At 37.1% G+C, this 13214-nt stretch overlaps 1 protein-coding gene across 1 annotated transcript; it reads right to left on the bottom strand.

Annotated features, from left to right (window-relative positions):
* Window positions 1–133: 133 nt before the first annotated feature.
* LOC127447830 (homeobox protein PKNOX1-like) lies at window positions 134–12752 on the bottom strand. The gene is made up of 11 exons (XM_051709916.1): window positions 11669–12752; window positions 10721–10832; window positions 9241–9371; window positions 6175–6346; window positions 5917–6087; window positions 5044–5158; window positions 4845–4942; window positions 4615–4743; window positions 4423–4499; window positions 3393–3556; window positions 134–2809 (listed from the first exon to the last, which is right to left on the bottom strand). The coding sequence occupies exons 1-11, from the start codon at window positions 11791–11793 to the stop codon at window positions 2622–2624; spliced, it is 1482 nt and encodes a 493-aa protein (XP_051565876.1). The 5' UTR covers window positions 11794–12752; the 3' UTR covers window positions 134–2621.
* Between the last annotated feature and the right edge of the window lie 462 nt (window positions 12753–13214).

Here is a 13214-nt window from a genome sequence, read left to right as displayed (position 1 = left end):
CTTAGCATATTTCCTAAATCTCTGATAACATATTATAATTTTATGCTTTAGTACAGTAAATATATTACCTATTGCACCTTTAATTGTAAAAAAATGCACACAATTAACAAACATTTAATGCAGTACTGCGGCAAAAGGTTCAGCCTCGACCTTTATTTGACTTTTATAAGAACATTTTATGCCATCATTATTTCCAAAGCATCTTTTAATTAATCTAGTTGATATGGTAAGCTTATGTTAGATCAAAACTTCATTATTGAGACTATAGGCTCTGTCCTATTGAGCAAATACAAAGTGCCCCCTCTGAAACAAAGGAACAACTTCTACATAAGGACAAACATTAACTAGAAGAGACCTTGATGTAACTGATATTTAACTGAACATAGTCAACGTATTAGGCCTTCTGTGCGTATCAGCTACATAGATTTACAGAAGAATATGTAAGGCATTTTGTAACTTGTGTGTGTTTAAACCAATTACATATTTAAAAATGGTTTTCAATCCATATTTGTTTGCTTTTCTAAAAAAAATTTAAGCATCTCCTGAAAACAGGGCAGATCGCTATAATGCTTCTGTACATAAATATTCCTTATAAAACACAAACTTATATAAAAAAAAAACAAGGGAAAAACAACACTTTTTTTTTGTACAACGTTAATATCTAAAAATAAGAATCTCTTTTCTCAGAAATGAGAACATACTTTAGAAAACATAGCATGCAGTGTGAATAAAACCAGCACAAGGACAAACTCTCAAAATCTTGGCATTCAAATGACTTAAAATAGAAAACAAAATCATTACCATACATGCACTGGCTTAAAAACTTGCCTCTAGGTGTTAAGTTCTTGCATCTTTCTTGTCTATTTTCTAAAAGGGTATCTCATACATAAAAGTGCACTTGACTGCATAACTATGCAATAAAAACAGGTGCTGAAATGCAATTCTTCATACATGGCATCTTTCAGTAACATTGTGCTCTGTAAACTGTTCATATGTGTTTGTGTTTAATATGCAACCCCAATTCCGAAAAAGTTGGGACAGTATGAAAAATGTTAATAAAAACAAAAAGGAGTGATTTGTAAATTATATTCACCCTTTGCTATATTGAAAGCTCTACAACTACTATAATATGATGTTTTACCTTGTGAATTGTATCATTTTTTTTGAAAATGTACATTAATTTCAAATCAGATGATTGCAACATGCTCCAAAAAAGTTGAGACGGGCAATTTAAGACTAATAACAATTTGATGAGTTGAAATAACAAGGCGATGTGAAACAGGAGATGTTAAACAGGTGAGGAAATTGTGTCATAGTATTGTATACTGTGTAAGGAGCCTCCAAATACAGCCTAGTCCTTCAAGAGCAAGAGACTCTCTACAGTGCAGAATATTAAAAGTCAAACCTTGGTGTGTAAAGAGCAAGACGAAAAACCACTTCTGAATCTCTGATCCCTCAGACGTCACTGACTTAAAAAGCATCATTCATCTGTAAAGGATATCATGAACATGGGCTTGGGATAACTTAAGTAAACCTTTGTTTGTCAACACCATTCGCCACTGCATCCACAGATGCATGTTAAGACTTTACTATTCAAAGCAGAAGCCCTACATCAACACTGTCCAGAAGCACTGCTGACTTCTCTGGGCTCAGTCTCATCTTAGATGGAAAGTAGAACAGTGGAACTGTGCTTTTTGGACCGAAGAGTCCACATTTCAAAAAGTTTTTGAAAAACACAGCCGTCGTGTTCTCTGGGACAAAGAGGAAAAGGACCATCCAAGCTGTTATCAGCGTCAGGTCCAAAAGCCAGTGTCTGTATGGGCCAGGGGTGTGTCAGTGCCCATGGCATGGGTAACTTGCACATCTGTGAGAACACCATGAATGCAGACAGATTTGTACAAACTTTGGAGCAACATATACTGCCATCCAGCACTGTCTTTTCCATGGATGTCCCTGCATTTTCCAGCAGGACAACTTCAAACCACATACTGCCCAGATTACAAGTGCATGGCTGTGTAAGCAGTGAGTGCGTGTGTTAGATTGGCCTGTCTGCAGTCCTGACCATCTCCAATTGAGAATGTGTGGCGCATTATTAAGCACACCATCCAGAAACGAAGACCCCGTACAATTGTGCAGCTAAAGACCTACATAATGGATGAATGGGGGAAAATTCCACTTTATAAACTTAACAAACTTGTGTCTTCAGTGCCCAAATGCTTAATAAGTGATATTAGAAGAAATTGTGATGTTTCACAATGGTAAACACTTGACTGTCTCAACTTTTTTGGAGCATGTTGCAATCATCTGATTTGAAATTACTGTACATTTAAAAAAAATTGACAAGGTAAAACATCATATTATATGTAGTTGTGGTACTTTCAATATAGCAAAAAGTGAATATAATTTACAAATCACTCCTTTTTGTTTTTATTAGCAATTTTCATACTGTCCCAACTTTTCCGGAATTGGGGTTGTATAGGCCAACGTACTGTACTCCTAATTTTTGTAGTGCACATTTTTTTTGTAGTTCAGCTTTGCTGAGGGGACTGGATCTCTTGCTCCAAATGTTCAAGTTTTCCAATGTGTATGTATGCATGCAGTGTGTTTCACATCCATGTGGCTCAGTCGCTAACATCTAAACCCAGCACGGTCATGTTGGTAGATGACAAGGTGTCATCTTCATCATCGCTTTCTTCTGATTCATCTTCACTGTGATTCCCCATCATGACTTGCTGCATGGCAAGAGTTGCTCCATCTGATGAAAGCGCCTGGAAGCCATCTACATTCATCCCAACTGTAACCATGCCACCTGCACACAGAAACAATAAATATTTCATTCATACATTTTTGAGTATAGAAAAAATGACCATTGATTTTTCACGAAAACTGTTTCCTTTTTTTTTTTAATTAAATATCATTTGTTACAACAAAACTCAAACTCTGTTGTGGATATGCATCTTTAGCTATAATCTGTCATATAAACTATGTCATGTAACCAGTAAGTAATTGGTCTGATTTAGTCTGAAGTCTCACTAATTTAAAACGTAGTAATGGAAGACAACAGCTTGCGATTCAGTCAGCAAATGAGTTGTCTGATTGTTTGAAATCATGATTAGACCAATGACATTGTTCAGATGTGACTCTCCAATTGGTTTGACTGATTCATTTAAAAGAACAGCACCAATCGAGCGCTCTAATCGCAAATTGGACAGCTATTGCGCTGCATGTTCGTTTTTGCATTCAGTCAGCAAAGACAATGCAAAAGAAAGTTGTGTTTATTGTCTCTTATTTCGTAGTATTTTCCCTTATTATATTCAATTCCCAAGATCACAACTCAGCTAAAATACATATACAGATTTGCTTTGGCCAAGGAAACACTGTTGCAGTCATACCATCTTGCATTGTGAGCTGCTCCTGGGTTCCAGAAGAGGCGACGGTATCAGACCAGAAGCGGTGTAGTGGGCGGCTTGGGGGAGTTTTCTTCTTGGTTTTGGGTGCCTCTGTGGTGCTAGCATCCAGCATTGGCTGCAAGATCCGTCTGCGGGCATTAATGAACCTACAACACAGACCCAGACAATAGTTTGCACCATTTGGTATTATTATTTTAATAATAAATGCTGTAACGAATCAAAAACAAATTGAGAAAGACAATATTGGGTCTATTCCAAAATCTAGTGAGCTGCTTTGCAGTCTACTGTCTTCATAGATAGCAGCCTTCTAAGGCAACATCCTAACTGCCAAGGAATCTCATAAGTAATTTGGAAAGCATTACATGGCTAGCAACTCAAAGCAAGGGGAAACTCAACTCGATTTCAATACTGTTCAGCCAAAGTCCCAATAAGGCAAGTCAAGTCACTCGGCAGCAATGTTCGTAAGGCCTTCGGGCAGACTACGGGACACTATTTTCAATGGATACAGGTACAGTTCCTTTCTACTTGAATGGTGAAAGACTGAAATCTCCTGAACAGCTGGTCAAGATTACAATCAAAGAATATATTTCAAATTAGCAACAAAATCTGACAACAATCGAATCATAAAGTGTGCTTCTTTAGCTCAGATCACGCTAAAAAGCGCAATTTTCAGGGTGGTCCAGCTAATGCACACAGACATTCTTGATAAAACAGTTTTCATTTTTATTGCTACTTTTCAGTACTGGATGAATAAGTATAAAGTCAAACAGTATTTTTATCATCATTTATCTCATTTTATGTGGATGGATTTTGTTTTTTACAGATACTTGCAATGCTTCCTTAGAGTAGACTGTCTCAGAAGGCAGTCTCATTAAGCTACCTACCTTTTGGAACATCATTTGTGTCAGAATCGCACCTCTGATGTCTTAAATTGCTGCCTGTGCAGGCAGCTCACTAGATTTTGGAACGGAGCTTATGTTGTCTACTTTGTGTGACTGCCAGACTGACTTACCAATTGTTGACTTGGAGTAAAGTCAGGTTTGTTTGAATTGCAATCTGTTTCTTTTCCTCCTCAGTGGGATAGGGGTGCTAGATGAAGTAATTGTAAAACAAAATAAATAAATGAAAAAAAGTGGAGAGTTAACAACAACAACAACAACACACTGAATGACTATCATTACATGGTTTTCAAAAGTTTCCTCACTGCGATATGCTGGAAGAGCCAGGAGCGCATGACATTGGTGGCTTGTTTAGGAAGAACACCACGCTTGTTTTTAGAGGAGCTGTCCTCTGCACCGAAGAAACTCAAATCCTGATTGAGCTGAAGTTGGAGCTACCAAGGGAGAACAAGAAGTGAATGATCTGCAATTTTGTCTGTAATCATTGTGTAACAGGGTGTGCTTTATGTGTAGCCTGTTGGAGTTTAATGCAAACCTGTGAGTTCTGAATATGTATTGTTCCAGGTGAGATAGCTTGTGTCACCACTTGCCCCTGTGGTGTGACAACTGTCACAGGCTGATATACTGTATTACCTGTGCACAAAGTAACAGTTACCAGAGTGAAAGGGACAGTGCAGCCAGTTAGAATGTTATTTCAATATGTACTATATTAACTAGGGATTTTAACAATGTACCTGTCACCACCTGTGATGGACTGACTGTTGTCACAGCAACATTGCCTTGATGAAGGCCTGATGCAGGCACCACAATGCCCTGGGGGCCGAGGGCCCCTGAGAAAGAGCTTGACATCTGAAATAATAATAAAAAAAAACCCTCAATGTTACACACTTGCTACTATTTCGTTTTAAGAGTCAGAAGGCCAGTTATAAATGGCACTTGACAAATAGGGTACAAATAAATAAATAAATAAATAAATAAATATTGGGCCTCAAACTCTCATTTAGAATACTCTTATTTACTCTTAACAGTCTTAAGGCACACTAATCTTTCAACAAATGGTCAGTGAAAGAAAGTGCATAACATTCAGAAAATGTTGATTGTTAACCTCAGAAAGTCTATGATATACAAGTTGTTTTATTTACTATGTATTTTATATGAGGTTTGCATTTTTGTTACCAAATCTGAATACAGTTCATGCTAATTTGTATTTTCTATCAATAAACAACTGGGGGAAAAATCAGTTTATGATAATTTCAATAAAACATTTAAATAAAGAAACTGTGACAGAACGAGTAACAGAGTAGCAAAAAATTCAGCCTAAATTAAGCTATTGGTAGGTTTGTAATTATTTACAAACATACATTACTGGTAAATATACAGATATTTGATGTGTTTATAACTACCTACTTTTCATGCTATGTCAATTTTACATGAAATACTGTCTCAATCATATCTAAAATCTCTCAATACAAAAAAAACAACAACAAAAAAACATGGGACTTGTGCCATATATACTTTTAAAAATTACCGGGTGACCAAAGTGTACCCTTTAATGGAAAGTGCCAAATAAGAGGGTGAGCGTAAGAATCACAGGTAAAAGTGTCCACCTGGTCATGGTCTGGAGAGTATGGGCTGCCTGGGTCTCCACTCAACAGTGTCTCACTGTTCATCTTGGTCTTGAGGCAGGAAATGTAACGGCTGCAGAAGTCCTTGCACAGGTCACTAACTTTTTCTAGCTCTAATAGATGAATCCTCAGCACCTGGATGGCCTTGATCATCTGCAAACAAGGGAACAGTAGTGATCTTGGTCAGTGTTTGACATCATGATAGTACATACAGGAATTCAAAATTAAAAAGTCTCTCACCAAGTTGTCGAGGTCAGGGTCTTCACTAAAGAACGCCTTGCCCTCTTTCTCCTGACTGCGTACAAAGTTCTCAATGTCAACATCAAAACTGGCTGAAGTTACACAGTCAGAGCCCTGAGTGGACTGCTCACACTTCTCAAACAGAAGAGCCAAAAGAGGGAAAAGGGGATGTCTGGGGGTGAAAAAAAAAATGTAAGAGATTATCCCGTTGAAGGCACTCTTTAAAGGAATATTCCGGGTTCAATACAAGTTAAGCTCGATCGACAACATTTGCTGTATAATGTTGATTACTACAAAAATTTGGGTGGCCCCCCCTTCGCCATATCGCGGTGCCGTTTTGCGGCCCTCTTCAGCCTGTCGCGGCACATTTCAGCTAATCGCAGCCCGTTCGGCCCCGTTTTGCAGCCGGCCCCTGGGAAATGTCACGGTTCTCCCTATGGCCAGTCTGCCCCTGCCTCCTTTTCTTAAAAAAAAAAAATCGAGGTTACAGTGAGGCACTTACAATGGAAGTGAATTTGGGCCAATCCGTAAAAGTGAAAACACTCACTGTTTCAAAAGTATAGCCACAAGACGTAAACATTATGCATGTTAACATGATTTCAGTGTGATAAAATCACTTACTAACCTTTTCTATGTAAAGTTATAGCCAATCTTACAACTTTGCTGCCATGATGTTGTAATGCTGTAAACCCTAAAACAACTTCACAGCTCAATTAATACACATGTTTTAACAGAAGAATTAATGTAAGTGCTTTTATAACATTATAATCTTCAAATTTCTACTTTAATCACTCCAAAAATTGGCAACATTCACTTCCACGGTAAGTGTCTCGCTGTAAACTCGATTGTTGCTTATTTTTTTTAAAGAAAAGGAGGGACAAGTCAAAATTAATATTTGTGGTAATCAACATAATGCCACAAATGCTGTCGATTGAGCTTTGCTGAGGTTTGTATTGAACCCAAAATATTCTTTTAACCCTAGGAGGCCAGGACACACAGAGTACGTTGGTCAAAAATGTCCCTGCGCTAGTTTTTAGGACATCATTTTTATGTGAAGTGGTCTTTTGATCTGCCACTCCAGGCATTCCTCAATTAAGGTGTCTTCTCCCATTTAAAGTTACTTTTTTAAACATTAGTTGAATATTTTTTTTTTAATTATAAAAGAATTTATTCACTACCCCTAGAATGCATCTGTGGGTATTATACTGTATAACCCATATGTGTTTACTCGGGTGTTCAATGCATTTTACACTGGCATTACTCTTGTAATACATTGACTGTTTTCAGTTTCCATTTGTTATGTAATTAAATATATGTTAAATACCATGTTCACATTCATATTTATGTGTAGTATACAAGTATAGAAAGTTGTCATTCAGCCAATGGTTTTAAACAAAGTGCTTGACATTACACCCATTAGAGAGACGGTCCTCATGGACCTGAGGTCAGATGCCTTAGTCACAGACAGGGCACAATGGTTATAGCTCCTGGAACACTTCTTAGTGTGTTTGAACCTGCAACTATTCTTTTTCAGTATGCCTCACCACTTCCAGCAACAAATATAGCTAGTAATATAGAAATATTGGGCTATATTTTTGTGAGTGCGCTCTTATCCAATTTTCATGCCAGCACAAGTGGGCGTGGCTGGGAGTGTTTGCGCTATCTGTGGGTGTATGCGTGTAAACTATGGGTGTATTGTATGTTAATGAAGTGGCGCAAAGAGCAATTTGATATTTTCCTGAGAAATAGGTTGTTGCGCTAAGACATTTTAAAACCACGTCTGTTTTCAAAGCAGTCCAAACTCAGTTCCTACATTTGCAGTTTGGAGATTCCACCAGAAGGTGGTAATAAAGTTCATGTGCATGTGCGGATTTGGTATATGATTTTTTTTTCTTGACCATTCCGTTATTTTGATTGCATTGTCGTTTTGTTTGAAGTGTAATGTGAATTTAGAAATACTTTTGGTGTAATTTATTTGTGTTTCAATAAACAAATGTAATTGTTTAAAATCAAAATCGACCGGTAGAAGTAAAGTTTGTGGTTATACAATCACTATTAATACTAGCCATGATTTGTTTCAACAGATGAAAAGGATTAATAATACTTTCATTCCCTATAATTTGACGGAGTGTACATCCAAGTCCTGATGAGAAAAATATTTTCTAAGTATAGAAAAGGAGTGTGTCCATATTTTTTATTCTTCCAATTAATTGTTCACTGTCCATTTTCACTACCAACTTCTTTTTAATGTTCTGTCTTTGTTTATATCGCTGGTGCTTGAGGGAATGAACTATATAATAGAACGCAGATGCTGCAATAACCGGAGAAAACCCTCCAAACTAAATTGCACTTGACACAGCCCATCAGCGTGTTGCGTGCATGATTTCGCCAAACCCATTTGCACCTTGACTTAAACGCATGCTTGCACAAAAATATCTAAACTTCATGGTCATGCCCACTGACTTTGCACCTATGATTAATGGCATAGTGCTGCGTTTAGTGCTCTTAAAATAGAGCACATAGTGACATCTGGCAAAAGTTTATCAAATTTGTTTTGTAAAAAAACATATCTCGGTCCATTGTACTTATTTTATGTTTTTGTGTGCATAGAGTTGTTGAGACATTTTATATGTTACCACCAGGCACTTTTTGGCCTCTTAATAAATGCCTGATATTTTATTTATTTTTTATGGACATTGTGTGAAAAATCTTCTATCTCCTTGGATATTATTTTACCACCAAACATGTAAATTGCCTAAATTTCTGTTATAAAGGCTTTTTTTAAACTGTCACCCAAAAGTCTTACTTCATTTTGAATGTGTCCGAAATATCAACTATTTAAAAATTGTAATTATTAATAAAATTATCATCAGAGTTAATTTTCCTTGGGGAAAAAAAGGCAGTTTCATAAAGAATAAGCATCTAGATTTCACCTGGGTCTTTTTTGACCCACATATGCATTTAAGTGGGATGAAGTTTCATATGCGTTCTAGGGTTAAGGTTGGTTCTCACTGCCCCATCAAATACCAAAGAGGTGAAATTTAACTTGCGAGCATGTCATGTCACCTATATATAGAGGCTTTGTCTGTATCCATTTGTGTCTGTGGTTCGGTGGATGCAGGGCTGCTAGATCTTCCTGCGTTTCCATTGGCAAAGCCCTTTTCAGGCTCACTGTCCGCTTGCTCCAATACCTGCATCTAATCCAGGGAGAAACAGTCCAAATAATAATCATTTCATTTTATTGTTTACATTAATGTTCCTCTAACTTTATTATTTTTGACTGAATTCAATGTATGAACAGTACTGTTGTGATAATGTAATTAATGTTATCAACTCTAGATTAAGTATTCCAAAAAGAACTAGATATGCATTTTCTTTAGGAAATAATAGTGCTTGCAACTCAAGGCAGCAAAAGAAGAGTGTTAAGGGTTTAGGTAAGCTTAGGCTTTGGTTCTGTGTAAATGAAATGCTGCATCAGAGCCAATGTCCCGCTGTTATGACAATGCCACTCAGCATGTTTGAGAGGATTAACACAGGTGACTATGTAGTGTAAAGATGGTTACAGATGGTAAAATAGGTGCACATATACAGTACTGTGCAGAAGTTTAAGGCACTTGTGAAAAATGTTGCATAGTGAGGATGTCTTCAAAAATAATGACATAAATATTTTTCATTTATCACTTAGTCATACAAAGTCCAGTAAACATAAAAAACACTAAATCAATATTCTGTGAGACAACCTTTGCCTTTAATTCTCCTAGGTACACCTGGACACAGTTTTTCTTGGTTGTTGGCAGATAGGATGTTCCAAGCTTCTTGGAGAATTTGCCACAGTTCTTCTATCTATTTAGGCTGTCTCAATTGCTTCAGTCTCTTTATGTAATCCCAGACTGACACGATGTTCAGTGGGGGGCTTTGTGGGGGCCATGACATCTGTTGCAGGGCTCCCTGTTCTTCTATTCTAATCTTTTCTATTTGCAAATGTAACATTTGGGAGTCTAACATTTATATTTCCTATTGACACACTAAAGCTGAAGATATAAATAACCATCTTAAGACAAATGCTTTTGTGAAACATCTCGTGTGCCTAAGACTTTTGCACAGTACTGTATATAAGACCGATCAGAATTCAATATTCAAATATTAAGATGACACAATCGATGCATGTTGCATTTTGAATGGCAAACATTCTATTGATCGAATTCAATGGTTGATTTTCTAACTTTAATTTTTACGTTTCTTAAAAGGTATAGCCAAATGTTCAAATGAAAAATACAAAACAAAAAAATAAAAATAAAATACATAGCACACCCAAGGCCGAAATCATTAGTCTGGAAGCAGTTCAGGCAGAATGAATTGCATGCGTTTAATACTTAACGTAAGGGGGTTTAGATCAAAACCCTAACCAGAATGTTTAAGGAAAATCAATAAAGTGCTGCCTTGCAAGCAGCAACACAGTGAAAGTTAAACTTGTACTTATAAAGGCAACATAAACACAGAAGTTGTTTGTGTGAATTTCTGTGAAACTTGTATACATCAAGCCCACCTGCTGGTCTCCCTCTTGATATTTGTCTATGGACACGGACTGGGCAGCCATCATATTCAAAGTTGCCTCAGCCAACACTGTAGCATTATATGGGCATGCGGCAGCAAATGACCTAAGAATAACCACATGCAAGTTTAAAAAAATAAAAATACTAAATCACTTTTTATACAATCAATTTTCATAATGCCTATAAATGTAACCAACAAAAAGATACTGATCTAATTACTTATGACTAGTAGGAAGGTTGTAGATATATATATATATATATATACACACACACACACACTACCGGTCAAAAGTTTTGAAACACTTGACTGAAATGTTTCTCATGATCTTAAAAATCTTTTTATCTGAAGGCATATGCTTAAATGTTTGAAATTAGTTTTGTAGACAAAAATATCATTGTGCCACCATATTAATTTATTTCATTACAAAACTAAAATTTCATTTAAAAAAAAAACAAAGTTTTTGAAATGGATGACTTGGACCAAATAAAGAAAAGCAGCCAATAAGTGCCCAACATAGATGGGAACTCCTTCAATACTGTTTAAAAAGCATCCCAGGGTGATACCTCAAGAAGTTGGTTGAGAAAATGTCGAGTACATGTCTGAAAAATCTAGACAAAGGGTGACTACTTTGAAGATGCTAAAATATAACACAGTTTTAATTTATTTTGGATTTATTTAGTCACAACATAATTCCCATAGTTCCATTTATGTTATTCCATAGTTTTGATGACTTTACTATTAATTCAAAAATGTGAAGAAAAAAAAAAGAAAATAATAATAATAATAATATATGTATAATAAAGAATGAGTGTTTCAAAACTTTTGACTGGTAGTGTATATATATATATATACTAATCAAATGTGCAATGCATGATGAAAACCTGGACAGACAGATATTCTGACTACATTGTGCCAGAATTTTCCCACTGTATTTACATACTTCGGTGGTTTCATGCCTTCACCGCCAAAAGAGAGAACGCGTACAGTACTATGAAAACGTATCCAAAGGGAAGCGTAAAATAAAGTACTGATAAGGAAATGACTGTCCTGTTGCAGTAACATCATTCCCAAGTTTTACAACATTTATAATCTCACAGCTCCGCCCTACTGCTCTGGTGGGCGCCAACACTGTTACCGGTCTCGCTGCTTGAGAAATGCAATCCACGTGTTTTCACGCACGTTGTTTTAATAATACAGTACATGTGTGATATTTTTACCTTATATAAAAGGTGCGCAACTACAGTCGCTTCATGTATTAGTAAGGAAAGTCTCAAATGCATTCGATAATTTCGCGAAGAAACAAAATAACCACATTTACACTGTCACAAGCCCAGCGAGCCAAGTATTTATGAAAGAAATGTTTGTTTAAAATCAAACTGAATGTGAATCCATAAACCGAGACCCTACAGTCAGTCCGCGGTGATCGGTTTGTTTATTAGCCATCAGCAACGACTAAACTTTAATGAATGTGAACCACTCGTCACCCTGTGTAAACACATATAGTAAGTGGGACAGCAGTATGGTATACTATTAATAATAGCGGTATAAATGGTTAGTAAATCATTAAACGCCGTGCTCCTCTCTAGTAAGCAACAGTTAGTTAGCTAGTACACACTAGCCCGTTAGCAAACACATGAGTCTCGCATTCAGCGCACCACTGGCTCTTATAAACATCCAATTCTGCGCTTCTTTCATCTAATGAGCTCTGTCTGTAATGTGAACACAATGTAAAGACTGATTTGAATTATTATCATTAAACAAGACCGGAGATCGTTTTCTCTCGGCTGACTGGGCTGAGAGAACCGCTAAACTCGGGCCTGTACTCAGCGCTCGCCCTTACTAGAATACAAACCTCCTGTCTCTTAAAACCCAACATTTTCTGCCCCACCCCCCTAAAGATTTCAGGCCATGATGGCTCGACTGTCCCATACAGCTCCTAAGAGCCCCCAACAGCGTATGCTCTCTTTCCCTCAGTCCCAGGCATTTTTGTGTGTCGCCGCAATTGTTTGATTGATTGGAACGGAAAAATACGAGTTTGAGTGACAGCTTACCTGGGTGCCAATCTTCGTCACACTGACAAGCGGCTGCAGCAATCGGGATCCGCATTTGTCGCACTGCGTCATCACGCAAAGGGACGCAGGGCATTTTGATCATAAATATTTACGAGGAGGGCGTGACGTGAGAGACGCCAAAAGTTCTCGCCCTCAGTGAATATTTTGAGCACTCCTCGTTATGGGAGTGTCATGGTCAAGTCAATTTGTGTCAACTTTGGTGCCAATATATATACTAAACAACTATGCATTTTAGCTGTTAGATATTCTACACCTAAAACGTCTTTTCTTTCCTGACTCAGTTGTTTTGGATGACTATTAAAGTGATAGTTCACACAAAAAGGAAAATTATGTCATGATTTACGCACCCTTGTGTTGTTCCAAACCCGTATGACTTTCTCATATGAATGTAAGCCTTAATTCCCATTCACTATC

Source organism: Myxocyprinus asiaticus, chromosome 11, assembly GCF_019703515.2.
Source record: "Myxocyprinus asiaticus isolate MX2 ecotype Aquarium Trade chromosome 11, UBuf_Myxa_2, whole genome shotgun sequence".
NCBI lineage: Eukaryota > Metazoa > Chordata > Actinopteri > Cypriniformes > Catostomidae > Myxocyprinus > Myxocyprinus asiaticus.
This window is presented reverse-complemented; position numbering and strand designations above follow the sequence as displayed.